This window comes from Trichomonas vaginalis, chromosome I (assembly GCF_026262505.1).
Source record: "Trichomonas vaginalis G3 chromosome I, whole genome shotgun sequence".
Taxonomy (NCBI): domain Eukaryota; phylum Parabasalia; order Trichomonadida; family Trichomonadidae; genus Trichomonas; species Trichomonas vaginalis.
Window position 1 is genome coordinate 21,084,948 of NC_067203.1, and position 20,636 is coordinate 21,105,583.

The 20,636-nt window shown below is 34.2% G+C and overlaps 9 protein-coding genes and 3 pseudogenes across 12 annotated transcripts, besides 1 other annotated feature; 8 read left to right on the top strand and 4 right to left on the bottom strand.

The window, feature by feature from the left end:
- Positions 1-3,394: 3,394 nt before the first annotated feature.
- On the top strand, positions 3,395-3,673 carry TVAGG3_1023350 (uncharacterized protein; the record flags this gene model as incomplete). Its single annotated transcript, XM_051254911.1, has 1 exon — positions 3,395-3,673. One exon carries the CDS (start codon positions 3,395-3,397, stop codon positions 3,671-3,673), a length of 279 nt encoding a protein of 92 aa, XP_051080485.1.
- Positions 3,674-3,826: 153 nt separating this feature from the next.
- On the bottom strand, positions 3,827-4,261 carry TVAGG3_1023360 (uncharacterized protein; the record flags this gene model as incomplete). The annotated part of the gene is made up of 1 exon (XM_001299706.2): positions 3,827-4,261. The coding sequence occupies one exon, from the start codon at positions 4,259-4,261 to the stop codon at positions 3,827-3,829; it is 435 nt and encodes a 144-aa protein (XP_001299707.2).
- Positions 4,262-5,408: 1,147 nt separating this feature from the next.
- TVAGG3_1023370 (uncharacterized protein) lies at positions 5,409-5,849 on the top strand (the record flags this gene model as incomplete). Its single annotated transcript, XM_051254912.1, has 1 exon — positions 5,409-5,849. A coding segment is annotated over one exon (441 nt), but the record flags the coding sequence as incomplete, so codon positions are not given.
- Positions 5,850-6,263: 414 nt separating this feature from the next.
- TVAGG3_1023380 (uncharacterized protein) lies at positions 6,264-6,496 on the bottom strand (the record flags this gene model as incomplete). The annotated part of the gene is made up of 1 exon (XM_051254913.1): positions 6,264-6,496. A coding segment is annotated over one exon (233 nt), but the record flags the coding sequence as incomplete, so codon positions are not given.
- A 191-nt stretch (positions 6,497-6,687) lies between these two features.
- On the bottom strand, positions 6,688-6,876 carry TVAGG3_1023390 (uncharacterized protein; the record flags this gene model as incomplete). Its single annotated transcript, XM_051254914.1, has 1 exon — positions 6,688-6,876. One exon carries the CDS (start codon positions 6,874-6,876, stop codon positions 6,688-6,690), a length of 189 nt encoding a protein of 62 aa, XP_051080488.1.
- A 2,887-nt stretch (positions 6,877-9,763) lies between these two features.
- TVAGG3_1023400 (protein of unknown function, DUF4106 family) lies at positions 9,764-10,481 on the top strand (the record flags this gene model as incomplete). Its single annotated transcript, XM_051254915.1, has 1 exon — positions 9,764-10,481. A coding segment is annotated over one exon (718 nt), but the record flags the coding sequence as incomplete, so codon positions are not given.
- A 257-nt stretch (positions 10,482-10,738) lies between these two features.
- TVAGG3_1023410 (protein of unknown function, DUF4106 family) lies at positions 10,739-11,902 on the top strand (the record flags this gene model as incomplete). The annotated part of the gene is made up of 1 exon (XM_051254916.1): positions 10,739-11,902. A coding segment is annotated over one exon (1,164 nt), but the record flags the coding sequence as incomplete, so codon positions are not given.
- A 1,172-nt stretch (positions 11,903-13,074) lies between these two features.
- Positions 13,075-20,636: part of a mobile genetic element that runs on past the window's edge.
- Positions 16,082-17,078, top strand: TVAGG3_1023430 (annotated as a pseudogene). Its single transcript has one exon. A coding segment is annotated over exon 1 (997 nt).
- TVAGG3_1023440 lies at positions 17,224-17,861 on the top strand (annotated as a pseudogene). Its single transcript has one exon. A coding segment is annotated over exon 1 (638 nt).
- Positions 17,896-18,480, top strand: TVAGG3_1023450 (His-Me finger endonucleases family; the record flags this gene model as incomplete). Its single annotated transcript, XM_051254917.1, has 1 exon — positions 17,896-18,480. One exon carries the CDS (start codon positions 17,896-17,898, stop codon positions 18,478-18,480), a length of 585 nt encoding a protein of 194 aa, XP_051080491.1.
- Positions 18,522-18,941, top strand: TVAGG3_1023460 (protein of unknown function, DUF4108 family; the record flags this gene model as incomplete). The annotated part of the gene is made up of 1 exon (XM_001296676.2): positions 18,522-18,941. One exon carries the CDS (start codon positions 18,522-18,524, stop codon positions 18,939-18,941), a length of 420 nt encoding a protein of 139 aa, XP_001296677.2.
- Positions 18,958-20,409, bottom strand: TVAGG3_1023470 (annotated as a pseudogene). Its single transcript has one exon. A coding segment is annotated over exon 1 (1,452 nt).

A 20,636-nucleotide genomic window follows, 5' to 3' on the forward strand; every position in this document is an offset into this window, starting at 1 on the left:
TGTTTGACAAAGCATATACGCTCATTACGATGAAGAAGTCATGACAAAACATTTACACTCATTACGATGAAGAAATCATGACAAAACATTTACGCTCATGTTTGACAAAGCATATACGCTCATTACGATGAAGAAGTCATGACAAAACATTTACGCTCATTACGATGAAGAAGTCTTGACAAAACATTTACGCTCATGTTTGACAAAGCATATACGCTCATTACGATGAAGAAGTTTCGACAAAACATTTACACTCATTACGATGAAGAAATCATGACAAAACATTTACGCTCATGTTTGACAAAGCATATACGCTCATTACGATGAAGAAGTCATGACAAAACATGTACGCTCATTACGATGAAGAAGTCTTGACAAAACATGTACGATTAAATCATGACAAAACATATACGTTTATGTTTGACAAAGCATATACGAAGAAGTTTTGACACGAAGTGAAGATTTGCACTTCGTCAAAAAAGTGAAGGTTCCCGACGGTTTCAAACCGCCATACTTTACATTTTGTACAAAAATATTGTGAGTAAATGAACTCATTATTTTTGCATCATGACAAAACATATACGCTCATGTTTGACAAAACATTTACGTTCATTACGATTAAATCATGACAAAACATTTACGATGAAGTTTTGACAAAACATGTACGATGAAATCATGACAAAACATGTACACTCATGTTTGACAAAGCATATACGCTCATTACGATGAAGAAGTTTCGACAAAACATGTACGCTCATTACGATGAAGAAGTTTCGACAAATCATTTACGTTCATGTTTGACAAAGCATATACGCTCATTACGATGAAGAAATCATGACAAAACATTTACGCTCATTACGATGAAGAAGTCTTGACAAAACATTTACGCTCATTACGATGAAGAAGTTTCGACAAATCATTTACGTTCATGTTTGACAAAGCATATACGCTCATTACGATGAAGAAATCATGAAAATTCATGAGGTGAGAAAAGAGGTGAGATCTAACATTCTAACATAAACATTATTTTTGGATCATTTACGCTCATTACGATGAAGAAATCATGACAAAACATTTACGTTCATGTTTGACAAAGCATATACGCTCATTACGATGAAGAAATCATGAAAATTCATGAGGTGAGAAAAGAGGTGAGAAAAGAGGTGAGATCTCACCTAAACATTATTTTTGGATCATTTACACTCATTACGATGAAGAAGTTTCGACAAATCATTTACACTCATTACGACGAAGAAGTCTTGACAAATCATAAACGAAGAAATCATGACAAAACATGTACGAAGAAGTTTCGACAAAACATTTACGTTCATGTTTGACAAAACATATACGATGAAGAAATCATGAAAATTCATGAGGTGAGAAAAGAGGTGAGAAAAGAGGTGAGATCTAACATTCTAACATAAACATTATTTTTGGATCATTTACGCTCATTACGATGAAATCATGACAAAACATTTACGATGAAATCATGACAAAACATTTACGTTCATGTTTGACAAAACATATACGAAGAAGTCATGAAAATTCAATGAGGTGAGAAAAGAGGTGAGAAAAGAGGTGAGATCTCACCTCTTCACCTAAAATATATTTTTGTCTGATTTACGCTCATTACGATGAAGAAGTCTTGACAAAACATTTACGTTCATTACGATGAAGAAATCATGACAAAACATTTACGCTCATTACGATGAAGAAGTTTCGACAAAACATGTACGATTAAATCATGACAAAACATATACGATGAAGTTTTGACAAAACATGTACGAAGAAGTTTTGACACGAAGTGAAGATTTGCACTTCGTCAAAAAAGTGAAGGTTCCCGACGGTTTCAAACCGCCATACTTTACATTTTGTACAAAAATATTGTGAGTAAATGAACTCATTATTTTTGCATCATGACAAAACATATACGCTCATGTTTGACAAAACATTTACGTTCATTACGATTAAATCATGACAAAACATTTACGATGAAGTTTTGACAAAACATGTACGAAGAAGTTTTGACACGAAGTGAAGATTTGCACTTCGTCAAAAAAGTGAAGGTTCCCGACGGTTTCAAACCGCCATACTTTACATTTTGTACAAAAATATTGTGAGTAAATGAACTCATTATTTTTGCATCATGACAAAACATATACGCTCATGTTTGACAAAACATTTACGTTCATTACGATTAAATCATGACAAAACATTTACGTTATGCTGTAATGTTAGTCATGAATGTTTGTCCTACTTGTTGGTGTTAGTGTTGAAAAATTCATGGAGTACATGGGAAGCAATATAACATACAACAAAGACATATACAGTGAGTTTAAGTACTACTGTGAACAGCATGAGATTGAAGTAATGAGTAAAGGAGACTTTGAAACGCTTATGAAAGACAGTGAGGAGGTCATACATGAGAACAATAATGAAATAGTTCATGCAATAAGGAGGTCATACATGAGAACAGTGTTGAAATAGTTCACGATGTCGTTTGTGAAGAAGCCATTGCAACAAAGAATGAGATAAAGGATTTCATAGAACTTAACAAGGAGGAGTTTAAAGAAGGCTATGAGGTGAAAAGATGTGAAGAAGATTTCTTGGCGTATTTGAAGAAAAAGAGACTAAAGTCAATGGCTCAAAATAAGTTTCAATCGATGTTTGAAAAGAAACGTTTGAGCTATGGTGGTGTAAGAAGCACATATTACTTTGTTAAGAAGTGAGGACATTTATTTTTGTCGTTAGTGTTGGAGTTTGTGTTTGTTGTTAGTGTTTGTCATTTGTGCTGAAGTTAGTACTTGATGTTAGTGTTGGAGTTTGTGTTTGTTGTTAGTGTTTGTCATTTGTGCTGAAGTTAGTACTTGATGTTAGTGTTGGAGTTTGTGTTTGTTGTTAGTGAGAGAATAAATTAAATCATGAACTTTGCCATGGTCTCTGTCCCTAGTAGTTTTCATTAAGTTCTGGAAATAATGAAAGTCATAAACTTTGCCATGGTCTCTGTCCCTAGTAGTTTTCATTATCTCACAGAGTTAATGAAAGTCATACTTTCTATCAGATGAAGCATGCAGATGAACATAATGAAAGTTAGTGAGTTTGCCACGAGTTATGAATAAAATATTGGCATATTAGATGAGATAGCTGATGAAACAGATGAAGATAAATTAAATCTTGGACTTTGCCACACTCTGTCCCTAGTTCCTCAAAATCCTTGACAACGTTGCTTAGAAATTTTGGTTCAAAACCTCATCTGATTTTAATCTGTTATGCTACCTGTTAAGTTTCGCGAGATTATAAATGTCATGGAGTTATATAAAAAGGAGGGACAGCTAGGGACACTGGAAGTACTTGTAAGGCTATCTGTTAAGATTGCATGAAATACTAAAAAGTCATGAAATTCATTATCGCTGTGCTAGCTTCACCTTTGATTGAAATGACGACTAAAGTCACTGAAGCAATGAAACAAAAGTTTTTGGTAGAATACATTAAATCAGGAACTATTCCAGAAGGTTTTTACATTCATACTATGAAGGATGGTAGAGTTCAGTTTAGAAAGATAAAGCAACCATTAGATAGAGAAGGTATATTAAGGAAGATTAAACTTCATGAGGACAACATTGCTGAACTTAAGAAGAAGTTAGAAGAGTTGGAGAAAGGAAGAGAGTTATAAAGCAATGAATTCAACAAGGTTAGAAATGAGGGTAGAAATGAGGTTAGATCTACCCTTCTACCCTAAATTTATTTTTGCGCTATGTTTTCATACGTGTGAGGGTGGTGATATCATTAATTTTTAAATAAATGTGGGAACAAAAATATAACATTTCTACTCAGCAGGAATGAGACCCTTACTGACTATGTATTCGTTTAATGCTTGATGAAAACAATGGTACATATTATCGTATGGGTATACACAACGTCTGTTTCCATCGTCGTCGTATATGTAGAGCTCAAATCCAGTCCAACCTTCTTTTGTACAATATGTAGCTTTATTTAAGTATGCATTTATGTAGATAAGGCAATTTTCTTCATCGCTCCAGAAATAATTTTTGTTCTTTGTTGAAATAGTTTTCGTTCCTCTGCGACCATAAGGAATGTATGCAATGAACTTTGCGTCATAAGGGATTGTAATATATTCAGGGTTTCTTTCATCGTCAATGGGTCTGTCTTTGTTAAAATGCATGTTTCTCAGTTTTACTTGAGTTTTGAATAGTTCACGGAAACGTTCTGGGAAAGAGTCATAGTAAATGTAGTCGGACATGTCTTTGTAATGAAATAAAAAATTTAAAAAATAGAAATAAGGTTATTTTTATTTAGTGAGGACGGTAGGGAATTCGTTAGTGAAGTCGTTAGTGAAGTCGTTTATGTGTTAGATGGTTTTGTAAATATTTAAGGTTAAGTTGGTGTTATGGTTGTGTTGTAAAATATACGTTACTGGTTTCGTAAAGTGTCAAAACCGCTAAGTGGTGTACGGAGGCGCGCAGTGCCTCAGTACACAACTTAGAGATACTAACTAAGTTTAAGTAGCAGTTGTTGTCTAATGGAACTTTAACTTGTGTACCATCATTCTTTTTATAGCTTACATACATTTCATTGTTATTTTTCGGAATGAGTTTATACCGTGTACCATTTTCTAAGGACTGTACCAACTGCCATCTAAAATATTTATTTTCTTCATTGACAGAAAAGTCACCAACAATAGTTTCAATATTTTTTGTTCCTATCAAACTTTGGTATATTTCATTGACATATGTTTTATCTACTTTATTTTCAAGGCTAACGTTTAAGTCTGTTATTTCAGAAGATGTATGTGTATGTCCAACGGCACTTTTCCTGTTTAAGGTTTCTTGTAAGTTTGTAATATCAGATATAGAATGTGTATGAGTCTTATCTGCTTTTGTCTCTAATGTTTCCTTAAGACTTGGTATTTGGTTAATATAATGTATATGAGTCTTTTTAGAATATTCGTTTTCAGCTCTTGTCACTTCACTTGACATTTTATTGTCAACATATGTTTTGTCTGCTAGTTCAGGATGAGTATGTTCTTTTGTTGCATAAGCATTGTTAGCTCTTTCTTCTTCTTTTGCTATTGCATCGTCTACATATTCTTTGTCAGCTTTGTTGTCAACATCTGCTTTCAAAAGAAGTTCATTTATAGGTTTCTCGTTTAAAGTTCCTTTTGTTGGATTTATACAGACAGTATTGTTCTTCTTGTCTTGAAACAGAAACTCATCTGTCATTGGGTTTAATGTCAGTTTTAAGTCACCCCCCTTCAATGACTCAGATATCTTAGAATAGTTTGAAAAGTTTGTTGTGTTCTTATTTAGAGCTTGCATAATGAGTTGTCGGTTGTGTTGTATTTCTCTCATAGACGCTGTTTCATTTGACATTTTTATTATAGATAAAATATGCTTCCAATAGAAAAAGAAAATTCTAGAGTTGCTACAACTAAACCATTAGATGAACTTTTTACTAATGTCGGTCAAAAGTTTGAGACAGATACCGTAAAGCATGAAGGCTATCGTTTTGACTACCCATTAAGATGGTTAAGAGACCCATCTGTCACAAAAGCTATTGGCTTTCGTAGAATGAAGTTCATTTCAGAAGCCATACATGGTTTCCCATTTACGGTCGGTTTTGAAGTTCGATACTATAACAAAGAAAAACGTATGTATGAGAAATTTGAACAAGGAAAACTTTTACAAGTTAATTTGCTTATAAACTTAGAAACAACTCTTCAAGCTTTTCAAGAAAAAATAAACGATATCTATATTGAATATGCAAACCAGTTTAACATTGACGAAGGAGAATACTATCTCGATATTATTTATGACAGGAAAAATGCAACTGTTAAAATCAATAAAATAGAAGACCTTGGAGAAAACGTTTATATTTCTACAAAAATAAACAACTTGGCATGGTATAGATTTATGAGGATGTTAAATCAGCCTGCAGCATATCCAGTACACCCGGACTATTATGAAGTCGAAAACCCTAATGGAACATATGAAAATATTTTCGACCCAGATGCTATTATTGTTCATGCTTCATTTTCTGGCGCCCAAAACTCTTTCTTATGCTTGGCAAATGACTTTTACGAAAAACCTACAAAGTTATACGAACCACCAAGTGGAAGTATTTCAGACTTTCAAGTATGGTTTACTACAGATGGAAGAAAAAGAATAATTCCATTATACCATGCGTTTTTACTTAGAACTTAGTTTCATATACAACTACTATCGAACGGTAAAAATATAAACTTTTTAATATACCGGTTGTGGTTGCCAACTGACTGTGGTGCAGGTTCAGGCTGTTGTATTACAGGAGCTTGTTCTTCTGGTTCAGGGTCTTTAGGTATAATACCAACAAACTGGCCTACTCTTTTACCAATATTTTTGACACCGTTCCATACTCCTCTTCCGACAGATTTTATTCCATTCCATATACCTCTTCCAACATTTCGAAAGAAGTTTCCTATCTTACTGAAGAAACCCATTTTACTATATGTAAAAATCTAATGTCCGCCTAGTCTCTTACGTTTCCTGTTGAGTTCCATAGCATTCTTTAACTGGAGCTCATACATTCTGTTTCTCCTCTGGTAGAAACATATTCTGGGTCAACTCCTGTGTTCGCGTCATCTGCATAAAGTTGTTTATATCCCACTTCATGGTTTGTATAAAACTCTTTTCATCTCATATTTGCATACCATAGTGGCAAACCTAACGCAGCGTCATTTGACATGGCAGTTTGCATTTGTACATCTGTTGGCACTTGACCATAGTTTGCCATTGCAGTTTGTATTCTAACTTCATTTGGAAAATTCTCTGGGTTTGGTTGTCCAGGTTGCTGTGCATTCGCTAAATTCTGTGCGTCCATTTAATATTAGATAAAAATATCTCTTACGAGTACATATGCTGAACATTTGCAGGCATTTTCATCTTCATATTCTCTGTACTTTCTGCCACGTCAAATAAATAAATGACACAATGGAAAAACCTAAAACAAGTAGTCCTATTTCAAACCACATTTACTTACTAATAAAATTTCTTTGTTATGACACTTTCTCCAGTTTATAGGACCTCTCTCATATTCTATCTTGTCATATATAAACTCATAGTCATGTATGTCCTCTAACCATCTCATAACGGTTTCCAAACCACTTTTATCGGATGTAAAGTAAAAGCATGGATGGTTATGTATAACGTCTAAAGTTTCTAAAGAGTCTCTCAAAGTCCAGTCTACTTGGTATTGAAAATCCCATGTTATAGAACGGCGGGTCCACTATAAAGAAAACATTTTCCTTGTCTTTATATTTTTCATACAAATCTGTCCAATGACATCTCACAAACTCTATACCCTCAATATATTTTTCTATGTCCTCTTTGAAAACATTTGTATAGTTAAGATATAAAACTTTTGACATAAGTGTTTCAATGTCATGAACTCTTATAGAACCACTATATAATAGTCTAGCAGATATACTATCCCAGTCTATATATTCTGCTTTTTTCAAAACCTCTCTCACAATATTTTTCTTATCTAATGGTATACGTTTCATCTTACCTATAGGTATCTTTTCTTTTAACTCTTTCAATATATTGTTTGTGTCTGGAATATGTTTGAGACGGTCCATATAGTTGTCGAAGTCATTGCATATAATCTTTGAGTCAGGAAATATTGTATGGCACAAATGGGATATATAGAAACTTCCACCGAACAAATCTACAAATGTTAGACCATTCGGTAGTTTCTTAAGTTCTCTTAATATAATATCTTTACATCTACTCTTATTTCCAAAGAACGGTAACGGTGGTTTTGTAAAATTCATTTATATATAATAATAAAAATGTTTTTACCCGAAAAGTGACAGAAAAGTGACAAAACATGAAAACATATATAATTTGTGAAAAGTGACACATTATATAATGTTTTCGACCCAGAAGACTAAACAATTTTCCGAATAAAAACTTCATTTATACTAAACATCTTCGGGGCTAGAGGGCGCAACGCGCCTGGAAGCCCTCCGAATAAAAACTTCATTTATACTAAACATCTTCGGGGCTAGAGGGCGCAACGCGCCTGGAAGCCCCACTACTTTTTTTGAATCCAATCTAGATTTATGTTGAGTCGAACATATTAAAATGTCGTGGGAAAATTATTTTCAATTAATCCGAACTCTCTTTCAATTTTCCTATTAAAAGAATATCTCTACATCCAGAAAGAGCACATTGAAACTCTTTAAAAAAAAAAAAAAAAAAAAAAAAAAAAAAAAAAAAAAAGGAGTGGGGCTTCCAGGCACTTCGTGCCTTCTAGCCCTGAGGATGAATGAGTATAATGAAGTTTTTTTTTTTCTTGGGGTGGGCTTCCAGGGGCTGCGCCCCTTCTAGCCCACATAAATGAAGTTTTTATTCGGAGGGCTTTCAGGAGCTTTTCACAAAATATATATGTTTTCATGTTTTGTCATGATTTCATCGTAAATGTTTTGTCAAGACTTCTTCATCGTAAATGTTTTGTCAAGACTTCTTCGTAAATGTTTTGTCAAGACTTCTTCGTAAATGTTTTGTCAAGACTTCTTCGTAAATGTTTTGTCAAGACTTCTTCGTAAATGTTTTGTCAAGACTTCTTCTTCGTAAATGTTTTGTCAAGACTTCTTCGTAAATGTTTTGTCATGATTTCATCGTAATGAGCGTAAATGACCAAAAAATATATTTTATGTTAGAATGTTAGATCTAACACCTTTTCTAACATGTTTTCTAACATCGTAGAAAACTCATGAATTTCTTCGTATATGTTTTGTCAAGACTTCTTCGTAAATGTTTTGTCAAGACTTCTTCGTAAATGTTTTGTCAAGACTTCTTCGTAAATGTTTTGTCAAGACTTCTTCGTAAATGTTTTGTCAAGACTTCTTCGTAAATGTTTTGTCAAGACTTCTTCGTAAATGTTTTGTCATGATTTCATCGTAATGAGCGTAAATGACCAAAAAATATATTTTATGTTAGAATGTTAGATCTAACATGTTTTCTAACATGTTTTCTAACATCGTAGAAAACTCATGATTTCATCGTAAATGTTTTGTCAAGACTTCTTCGTAAATGTTTTGTCAAGACTTCTTCGTAAATGTTTTGTCGAAACTTCTTCGTAAATGTTTTGTCATGATTTCATCGTAAATGTTTTGTCAAACTTCTTCGTAAATGTTTTTGTCAAACTTCTTCGTAATGAGCGTAAAGGACCCAAAAATATAATTTATGTTAGAATGTTAGATCTAACATGTTTTCTAACATGTTTTCTAACATGGTCTAAAACTCTTGAATTTTCATGAATTTTCATGATTTCATCGTAAATGTTTCGACAAAACATAGACAAGAAAGTTTGACAAAACATAGACAAGAAAGTCTTGACAAAACATAGACAAGAAAGTCTTGACAAAACATTTACGATGAAGTTTGACAAAGTCTCAACAAAGTCTTTACGATGAAGTTTGACAAAACATAGACAAGAAAGTTTTGACAAAACATGTACGATGAAACCTTGACAAAAACATATACGAAGAAGTCTTGACAAAACATATACGATGAAATCATGAAAATTCAAGAGTTTTAGACCATGTTAGAAAACATGTTAGAAAACATGTTAGATCTAACATTCTAACATAAAATATATTTTTGGGTCATTTACACTCATTTACGAAGAAGTCTTAACAAAGTCTTTACGAAGAAGTCACAATAAAACATCTGTCAAAAACCGCTTTTTAACTTCACTTAAAATGCCACGTAAGCTACGTAAGAATATACGTAAGAGGAAGAGAGCATTGAAACATCCAATAGTAAGACTAACACCACAACAACAGTTGCAACAACAAATGCTGAATGACCCCACTATGTTGCAACAAATGTCAAGCAATCCTATGCTTTTAAACCGAGTTGTTGGTGCACAGAGTGGAGGTTTAAGAGCGGCACTTTTAGCGAAAATGGCAGGCTATGGTGGAGCTGCAGACGGAACAGCCTATAACCCTCAAAGTCAAATGAATTTGAGTTCACTCAAAAATCAAATAGCAGATGTCAAAAAGTCAAACATAGACATACAGAAGCAAATAGGTGAAAACGAAAAGAAACTAGAATATGACAGACACACAAAGAAACTCAATGAGTTAAACGTAGAGAAAAAGAAGAAAGAAGAACAACTGAAAGAACTAAGTACAGAGGAATATGCGAAAAAAGTGTCAGAAAAAGCAACAGAAGTAGCAAAAATGGAACAAGATGTCATAAATTTGAAAAACCATACTACTCAATATAAAATACTGAAAGATGAAGAGATAAAACAAAAAGCCCTGAAGACATATATGGATAGCGATGAGTATAAAAAAGAAGTTGAAGCAAATGTAAAGGCAGAAAAACTTTTACAGTTGCAAAACCAAACCGTACAGTATGAAAACTTAGCACAAGAAAGTAAAAATAACGACGCGGCTATGCAAAAGGCAATGAAAAGCGCAGAATATATAAAAGCTAACAATGACTGGTTAGATGCCCAAGCCAACGCTAAAGCAGCCCAGCTTATAGGGTCGATAAGGACAAAAATACAAGCGGATGAAGATAGTTCAAATGAAGCTTTAACAAATGCTGACTTTAAGAACGCTTTCGAAGCTCTTCATAGTAAGGTGAAACAAGTGAACGACTTCTCATCTGGAAAGAAACTGAAGTCTGAAGGTTTCGACAAAGAGTTAAGAGAAGTAGCACAAAATATGACGAAAATAACAGATGCAGCAACGAGACAGGCAGTTCAAAGTGCCTATGACGCCGTTAGAGCAACTGTTGTGGAAAGTCAAGAAAAAGAGTTACAACAGACCAAAACAGACCTAGTAAATGCTTTCTTAAAAACGAAAAGTCAGGTAGGACATTATGCTGCAGATGGAACATATGTGCCAGCTGGTGGAACTTATATACCACCAAACCCTCCAAGAGAAGCACCTGCACCAGGACTACCTAGAACATTTACATCGTCACATGGACATAGACACAGGCATGCACCAAAACCAACACAACAACCAACAGTTCAAAATCCAGCACAACAACAACAACCAACAGTTCAAAATCCAGCACAACAGCCACCTCCACAACCAACAGTTCAAAACCCTGCACAACAACAACCACAAACAGAACAAGGACATAAAAGAAGTAGAGAACAAGGAAACCAAGAATTCTTAAAAATGCTTAAAGAAGAGTGTGGTTTCTCAGATACTGTTGACTTTAGTGACAGATATAAAGAAGCTATTAGAAAGTTCAAGGATGGAAATACTGACCCGAACCTATTTAGCTTTATGGCTCAGCACCAAAACGGATATAATCTCAAACCTGGAAAATACAAGCTCGCTAAGGGATATGATTTAATAGCATATCATCCAAATGACATGGATGAATTTACTCCGAGATATTTGATGTCAGAGCTAAATGACAATTCAACTTTCGTCATGAAACGCGTAAAAAAGAGAGACGGAACGAAAGAACAAAAGCTTATGAATGCGGATGACGTAGATAGGGAAATTGTTAAAAACGGTCTCGGAATATATGAAATGCCAGCAGATGAGGTACAAGAAACTCCACAGGAAGAAGTTCAGATACAACCAGACATGGAAGAAATAGTTCAGCAACAACAGCTAGAAGAGCCTGAAGGAAACGAACAAGTCCCTCCTTTGGAAACTAACTTCACAGAACTAGATGAAGATTTGGAACAGCCGAAAAATCTTGACCCTCAACAAGAGCATGAGGTGAATATGGAATCTTTCCAAGAGTCTAAGAAAGATTCGGCTGACATAGTAGAAGAATATCGAAAAATGTTTGCCGACATACAAAAGACTCCAACACCAGATGAAAATATTCAGCATAGAATGAAAGTACTGAAAGAAAATGTACACAAATACAACAACCCTTTTTACTTACGAGCATTTAACGTTCAATCTTCGGATGAACTCGGTGAAGATAAAAGGTTAAATTTCAAGAAAACATATAGAAATGAAACATTGTTTAAAGTTCATTCAGAACCTAACCAAGATGGAAACAAACCTACTTTTGTTTCTGCAGACGATGGAACTACAATGAGATGGGGTCATAAAGCTAATCCAGATAGGTGGTTCATAAACTTACAACCACAATTCCAAGAAGTTGTAGACGCAATGGAAGTGAATGGTGAACCAGATTTAGCTGGTATTTTCAGCGCGGCTTTAATGCCATTGAAAGATATGAAAGATGCAGATATTTTGGACCAGTATGAAATGAACATGGCTGATGGAAATATAACACCTGACGTTCTAGAACATTTATCTCAAAGAACTACACAGAACCATAGAGATGGTATATTTGGTGAAGAGTTTAGAAAGAAAGTTAGGGAGGGAGAAGGAAGAGAACCTATTGTACATGACCTTGCAAACGAAAGTTTACAAAATGTCATAAAAACTTACTTTGCAGGCGATGAATCGAGAAGGGATGAATATTTAAGAAAACTCAAATGGACAGTACCAAATGAAATGTTAGTATTGAAAAACATGTTCCTTGACAAAATAAAACCAACTACAGAAATAAACGACGCAAGACTGAAAGATTGGGTAGAAGCTTTCCCATTCACAAAAGATATAGTTGGTAACATGGAAAGAAAACCAGAATGGCTACAAAAACATATATTTGGAAACGAGCTTATTCCATATGGACAAGCTCTGTTTGAAGAGCTTGAACCAGAAACTCAGGAAAGAGTCATGCAAACAATACGCGAAGACTCAAATACAGACTATGACAAACTCTTTCTAGGATATAGGTTACCTGAGATGGGCGACCAGAGCCCAAAGGCAAAAAGGACATGGGAAATTTGCAACATACTAGATGAACATAATGCAAAGATGCAACAACTTCAAGCAGAGGGCAATGAAGGAAAAAGAAGAGTTAAAAACTCAGTCAGGAAGAAAGTAAAGCTTGGTCGGAGTGGGTTCTATTATGACATATAAATCCAACTATTCTATATTTTTACTCATATGAAATGTACGCCGCTCAGAATATAACGCCAACAGTTTTGGATGCTATGAATGGAAATGTTTCCGAATGGTATAACGAATGCGACAATGCCATTAGAAGGTCAGAAATAGTTCCTGGAACTTACGAATATACAACTGCTGTTTCTTATGGAAACGTAGGTGAGTTTGGAGAAGGTTCTTCAACAACAGTAGATATTGCTTGCGACAGGTTTCATATTATTTCTATTGACAACTCATTCTTATACGTGGAACAAGACATTGAAATAAAACCTTCTGCCAAGTTGTCTGACAAGAAAGGTTGCAATGGAATTTTCTATGTCGGATACCAATATGCTCCAGAAGTTTTCATGGGATATAAGATATATTCTAACTCTGACTTAGTTCAAACAGTAACATGGGCAAACTATGAATGGTTCGCTTTGAGAAACTCAGTACAACCACAAGCTAGAGAACAAACAGACCAATATGCAACTATTGAGAAAATAAGAAGACTTGACCCTAACGTTCCAGGAGTTTATGTTAACCTTTCTGGACAAACTGCAGCAGCAGTAACCAAAGTAAAACTGAAACTTAGAGTTCCTTTGTCATCTTTCCTCATCTTCAGGTTTTTAAGATACTTGCCAAACTGGGCAGGAAAAATTTCTATCGAACTCACCCCAAGCAAAAATAACTTAGTCATTGCACCAACACAAGACCCATTCACTCTTACAGAAGTAGTGGGAACAAATAAAATGTCATTCGCCGACTTTTGCAAAAACAAAGTTGACTTAGACTTTGGTTTCTCAAACCTCAACACTGAAGTAAACTATTATTTCAATGCTGCTGGAGATGCTTGGGACCCAGTTAAGTTCACATGCGAAAAATTTGAATGCAAGAGAATAGAAAGCAGACTTGCAGTCTATATGTTGGACCCAGATATTTCAAATGCTTTAGCTGCCAAATATATTGCAGTTCCACTTATGTTCCCTATACACCAAATATCTGTCAAAGACTTTGCAGGTGAAGTTGGAAACCAAAGTGCTGACCCAGGTGCAAGAACAGATATTGCCTTAACAACTGCAATGAAACATGCAGATACTATGTTTGTACTGTTCAGACGAACTATAAATGACTATTCTTGCTTCTACAACCCTGGTATTAAATATCATATAAACATAGATGGCAAATATTATCCAAGAGAAGAATATTCTACAGTTGAGGATATGAGGTCATACAACTTGACATTAGATGCTATGAACTTTAACAACAACTTCACAAACAACCATTAACCCTGAAATGCAAAGTTCTATTATGCCATATGTGAAAGTATGGACTCATACAGGAGCTCAAAAAACTCAATATACAAATGGAGACCGTTCAAACTTTTGGCTTGGCATTCCATTTGCTGACTCAGAAGACTTTATGGGTGGTATTTCAACTGTTGGTACAGTTCAAATACAATATACTGGTGACAGAGACGGTCCAGATGAATTGAAAGCAAAGAAGTTTACAAAACCAATAGCACTTTTCACGGAAGATGCTCTTTTGAAGATTCGTTCGATGAAACCTGCTGGGGCTCCTCAGATTGGCATAAACGACAGCTTCCATCGAGCAGATTTTGGCAGCAGGTCAGTAAGTTGTTCTTGAACTGACTTCTCTCCGTCAAATATTGACAGTACGCCAGTTTTGACATAAAATTGTAAGATAAACTTACCTTTAGAAATATCTGTAAGTTTTGTTGTTATATTTTTGTCAACGTCAAGAACTTTCACCATTTCAGTTATACCAACTTTCTTTGCTTTATGAAAATATTTTGGTTCAGCAAATATTGCTATTCTATAACATTTTCCATTGTTTGTGTAAAGAACTACTCTGTCAATGAACTTGTATTGTTTGTGTGTGTAAACTTTGTTTTGCTTCAATTCGAAGAGATACTCAAATACGTCCATCTTTTTATTCTAAGTAAAATGTCATTTCCGAAAAATAGAAGCGTAAGTGTTTCAAAAGGTTTAATGGCGGTGGCAGATGTGAAGTTAAATTCACCAACTCAAACAAACAGTCAAAGTGTTGTTGTCAATGTCAAAGAAAGAGATGTTGAAGTGGGGAAACCATACGAAGACGAAGATGGTATAACAATAGTTCCTGTCAAAGAACAACCAACATACCTGAAGTTAGCAGAGACTTAAGTTCTGTTGCAGATATTCGAAACGACTACCAACAACTGAAAGACAAACTTAAAACTCAGGAGAAGATTTGTCAAGCTTTGGGTATAATGTTAAACTTGGTTGAGCACAACCCTGTAAAAGTGAACTCATATGTCATCGCACCTCGTGAAGTTTTGAAAGAACTATTGAAACTTTTGACAGAGGCAGACGATATAAACATCAAAGAAATAGAACCCGACATTGCTTGCTGTGGTGTTTCATACAATGTCATTGACAAAATATACGTTATGAAAGGAGGTGAAACGTTGAACTTAAAATATAGTTTCCCAGACGTTATAAAAATATTTGACGACCACAACATTTCATTAAAATTTACTTGCTAAGTAAAAATGTCAAAACTTCTTGAAAGATGTTTGAAGAAAAAATAATATAGACTTTATTTCATGTAAAGGACTTTACACACTTTTGAACGATATGAAAGACCCTGTTTTGTTTGTTCGTGTAGACAAAGGAAAGTTCTATGTCTTTACAAAATATTTGAACTTCTTAGACAGAGAACTTCAAGAAACGCCATGTGAAAGTTTAGATGAAGTTCTTCTCCACTTTCAGAAAAACTTTTAAATATATGTAAATGGCAGAAGACATAGTGGTTTATACTATTACGACTAAAAACCCTGAGTCATATAATTCTATAACAACAAACTTACAAAGTCCTCAAGGACGATATTGTAAACTGACCTTAAACACGATGACGACTAAAGCCTGTTTTGCTCTTTGACACCAGAAGACTTTGTTGTTGTGAATGGTAAAAAATACTTCTTTGAAGATACTTACTCAGATATACCACCAACAGGTTTTTGTTGACTTATTTAATACTTTAAGGACGGATGTAACATGTGCTGCAACTAGAGCAGGTTTCATTATGTTTGGATGTCCGACTGAGTTTAGTATAAACGATATGAGCTATAATACAAAACTTATATCTGGTTTTTACTACCAACAGTTTCCTATAACAGGAAAAGGTGTCATACAAGGTTTGTCTGTTCCATTGACTTTAAGTACACCTATTTTATATATTGTTTCAAACTTAGGTTCAAAGTGCTATTCGAATATCGACAGAAACTACTATGACCAAAAGATACTCATGCGTATAAACAACACTTTCTCTGCTGGTTTGCCTATTGTTCATTCGAATGCAGAGTTTTCAGCTTTAGTAAACTCAAACACTTTAGCAAACATAAACTTAACCTTAGTCGACGCAAACTTTGTTCCTGTAAAACTTTTATGTCCTATGTATTTGTCAATGACGGCAGAAAGTTTCGAATTGGAAGATGCAACTGGTGAAAGTATTGTACTACAAGAACAACTTCAACAACAAATAGCTCAAGAACAACAAATGCAACAAATGGAAAAATGCAACAACAAAGTCAAGAATAAAAAAATATATTTTTTTTATTTTTATAAAAATGTACAGAATAGATGTTTCAGATTTTTATGACTTCCAAGCATTCAGAAATATGTGTCCATTTCGAGACTATAACAAAGCAGTCGAGAATTTGAAACGTTTAGTCATTTATGTCGACTCTGCCCCAGAATGTTATGTCATGAAAGAATGGGATGTTGTCTTTAACAAACCAAGAGCAACCATAGTTTCAGAACAAGAATGTAGACAGAAACTTAAGAAAATAAAAGTCGTACAGGTTGGCATGAAGATGTTAGATGCTTGGGATATCTTATTGTCGAAGTTAGAAGATTTTTCAGTTCGAGGTATAAAGTTCTATACACCTTCTCCAAACTTCTATTCTATCTTCACTGGATATAAATACGAACAAGTAGAATGGAAAGAAAATGTTATAGAAGCTTGGTTAGACCATGTCAAAGAAATTATATGCAATGGAAACGAAAGAGTCTATGAGTAATCTTATGTTGGTTTGCAAACATCTTACAATATCCAAGTGCTAAAAATGAAACTGCTCTCATTATAATTGGAAAACAAGGAACAGGTAAGAACACTTTCTTACAGATATTTTGTGCAAACTGTTAGAAGGTTATTCGAATCCGAATATGACAAACTTAGAAAACATCTGCGGTAAATTTAACTCTTCAATAGAGAATATGAAACTTATAGTATGTAACGAACTTCAAAGTATAGATACAACAAAGGTTTTTTAAACTCAGATGCTTTGAAGAGTCTTATAACAGACAAAGTTGGAGTTGTTGAAAGAAAATATAAAGACCAAAGAGTTTGTGAAAATGTTGCAAATTTCATCATGGTTTCAAACAATGTTGTTCCGATGAAGTTAGAAAGTTCTGACAGAAGATATGTAGTTGTCAGAACGTCAGATTCTCATATGCAAGATACAGAATATTTTGACGACTTAGCAGAAACTTTGACACCTAACTTTTACAACCACTTGTTCTCATATTTTATGACATTAGATATTTCTAAGTTCAATCCAAGACAAATTCCATATACCGAAGAGAGACAAACATTGTTAGAAGCAAACAAGAGTGTATATGAACTGTTTATAGATGAGACTAACTTTGAGTGTTTAGATGAAAGGTCATTGTACGATGAATATAAACAATATTGTCAAGAGTATGGTTATATGACAGCGTCTAAACGAACATTCTTGGCAAATGTCAAAAGTCTTTTAGACATACAGAACGGCGTATATACAAAGAAAAATTTTTCTGAGTAAATTTTAAAAAAAATATTTTTTTATTTTATTTGAAATGTACGCTGAGTTTGTTGGAAAGGACCGTTGGGAAACTTGTTTGTTAGATGAGAAATATGAAATTCACTGTTCTGAGCCTTTTGAAGTCAGAAACAAAAAGACAAAAAGAGTTTTAAGCGAATGGGAGCAAAATAAAGGATATGCTAGGATGAAGATGGGTGGAAAACACTATTTAAAACATGTTGTCATTGCAACTCATTTTATACCGAATCCTAACAATTTACCTTTTGTAGACCATATAAACCATATAAGAAACGACAATAGACTTGAAAACTTGCGTTGGGTCACTCGTTCTGAAAACAATAAGAACAAAGGCAAATTTGGAGATATAGTATTCGAATTTGTCGACGAACTAGAAGATGAAGCAATTGAAATTACAGACTATGGCAAGCATACGCTTGAGTTTTACTACTATAGCGAAGAACAAGACTCTTTCTACTTTTATACCGGCGTAAACTATAGAAAATTACAAGTATGTTTTACTAAGGAAGACTATGCTTTTGTAAACACTAGAGATACAGATGGAAAATACGTTAAAATACTTCTTAACAAATTCAAGAAGCTATATGGCATACCATTTTAAAACGTTTTTTTAAAAAAATATTTTTTTATTCTGAAGAAAAGATGACGAAATATATTTCAGTAAACAAGTACATGTCAGGACTTAAAGAAGAACTAGACCCATTCACATATTTGAATATTTACTTCTACCATTTTGAAAAGTCTTCATATGACAAAGTTTGGAACATCGAACCCGTTAAGTTTGCTATTGTGACTAAAAATGGTGCGAAATTTGAAGACTTAGACATAGAAGGTTTGTTAGCAGTCAAAGAAAATTTTGACAGAAGGTTTTCAAACCTTAAAGAAGGCAAAGCATACAAACTTGTTATACCTTATGAACCAAAGAAAGCAGACGACTATGAATATTATGAGTCTAAGATAGTTGAAGTTCAAGGTAAATTAGGTAAAAAGATTTTAGAGTCTAAGCCAGTGTTTGCTCCTAAAGAGAAGAGAGACATTGACATTGACCCAGAAATGTTCTAAAAATAAAATTTTATTTTTACATGTCATATCTCACCTTCTCTGGAACTGGTTCAGGTTCTTTTTTCTCTTCTACTTTCTTTTCTTTCTTTTCTCTCTTCTTCTTCTCTGGTGGAGTTATGTCAAATTTCTCAGAACCATATTTATGTAAAAGTTCTTTGTCCTTTAATAGCTCATCTATTCTGTTTTCTATTTCATCTTCAAGAACAGCGCATGTGTCTTCTTTGCATTCTAAGAACTTTTGTTGGACTTCATCTTTCCAATCGGCGTCATCTCTGTCAACAAGTCTGTCATTGACAAATTTTAAGACTGCTCTTTGTAATGTTTTATGGTTCTTGTCAATTCCCAGAAACAGAACTTTAGAACAAATTCACCTTTCTTGTTTACACTATGTAAGATTTTATGGTCGACAGATGTTTTGCTGTCGAAAAGTTTGTCTCGAATATAGATAGCGAAATCGCTAGACATTTTCAAAAAGATAAAAATTTTAATTTTTCTAAAAAATATGTTAGAAAAAAAAGTTTGCTGACATTGACAAGAAATTTGAGAATGTTTTGAAGAAGAACAAGAGGAAGTTAGAAAATGCTCAGATAAAGCCTATACATGACAAGTTCTTATTTGCTCAGAATGGTATAACAGGTCTAATTGCACCGCCTGGGTCGGGTAAGACTTTCACTTATCTTAAAATGGCTGCACAACAACAAGAACTAGATGAGAAGAACCCATTCTATGAGTTAGTTGTCATTTGTAGTACTTCTGGTCAATTCGATCAAACCGTCAATTCGTTCAAGATATTATAAAGAAGTCTAAGTTAGTATGTATAAAGGATACTGAGTTGTTAGATTGGATAAAGAAGTACCAAAGAAGGGTTTTTGAAGTTACAATGCTATAAATGAGTATATAAACTCGAAGTTTAAAGACCAAATGAGGAATGCAGAGAGATATTAGAGAAGAAACACTTCAGAAACAAACAGAAAGAGATAGAATACATTTCGAAGAAATTGCAATCTTACGATTGGAAGACTTACCCTCATAGATGTCTTCTTATCTTAGATGATTTCGCCTCTCATCCTTTGTTAAAGAACAGAGAACAAGACATGTGTCGAATTCTTAAGAAACTTAGGCACTTTAACATTTCAGTTGTCATTTGTGTACAGACAGCAAAGAGTTTAAGTAAGGATGTTAAAATACTTACTGACATCATACTTTTCCCTGGATTGTCCGAAGACGATTTCATGGAACTTATGAAAGAGTCCATGGCAGGTAAGTTTGACAGACATGAACTATGGAGAAGTACAAAGTCATACAAGACCCTCATACTTCTTTCAGAATTCACATCTACGCGAACAAAGTTCAAATTGTAAAAAGTCAAGCGTAAAAATGTAAGTGTTTTAGTCTTAGTCTGTTGTGGTGCTGGGGCTGTCGGTTCTTCTGGCTTTGGAAGACATTCAGGAAGAGGAACGTCGGACATTCGTTTGTGTCCTGTCGGAAGGAAGAACTTTTCCTGTTGGAAGGAAGAACTTTTCCAGTTGTCGGGAAATTTTTTTCCTGTCTGAAGGAAAAATTTTTTCTGTCGTTCGACCAAAAAGTTCTCAATTTTCGAAAATTTGAATGGTTTACGGACGAACAACAGGAAAATTTTTTCCAGTTGTCAGGAAAATTTTTTCCAGTTGTCGGGAAATTTTTTTCCAGTTGTCG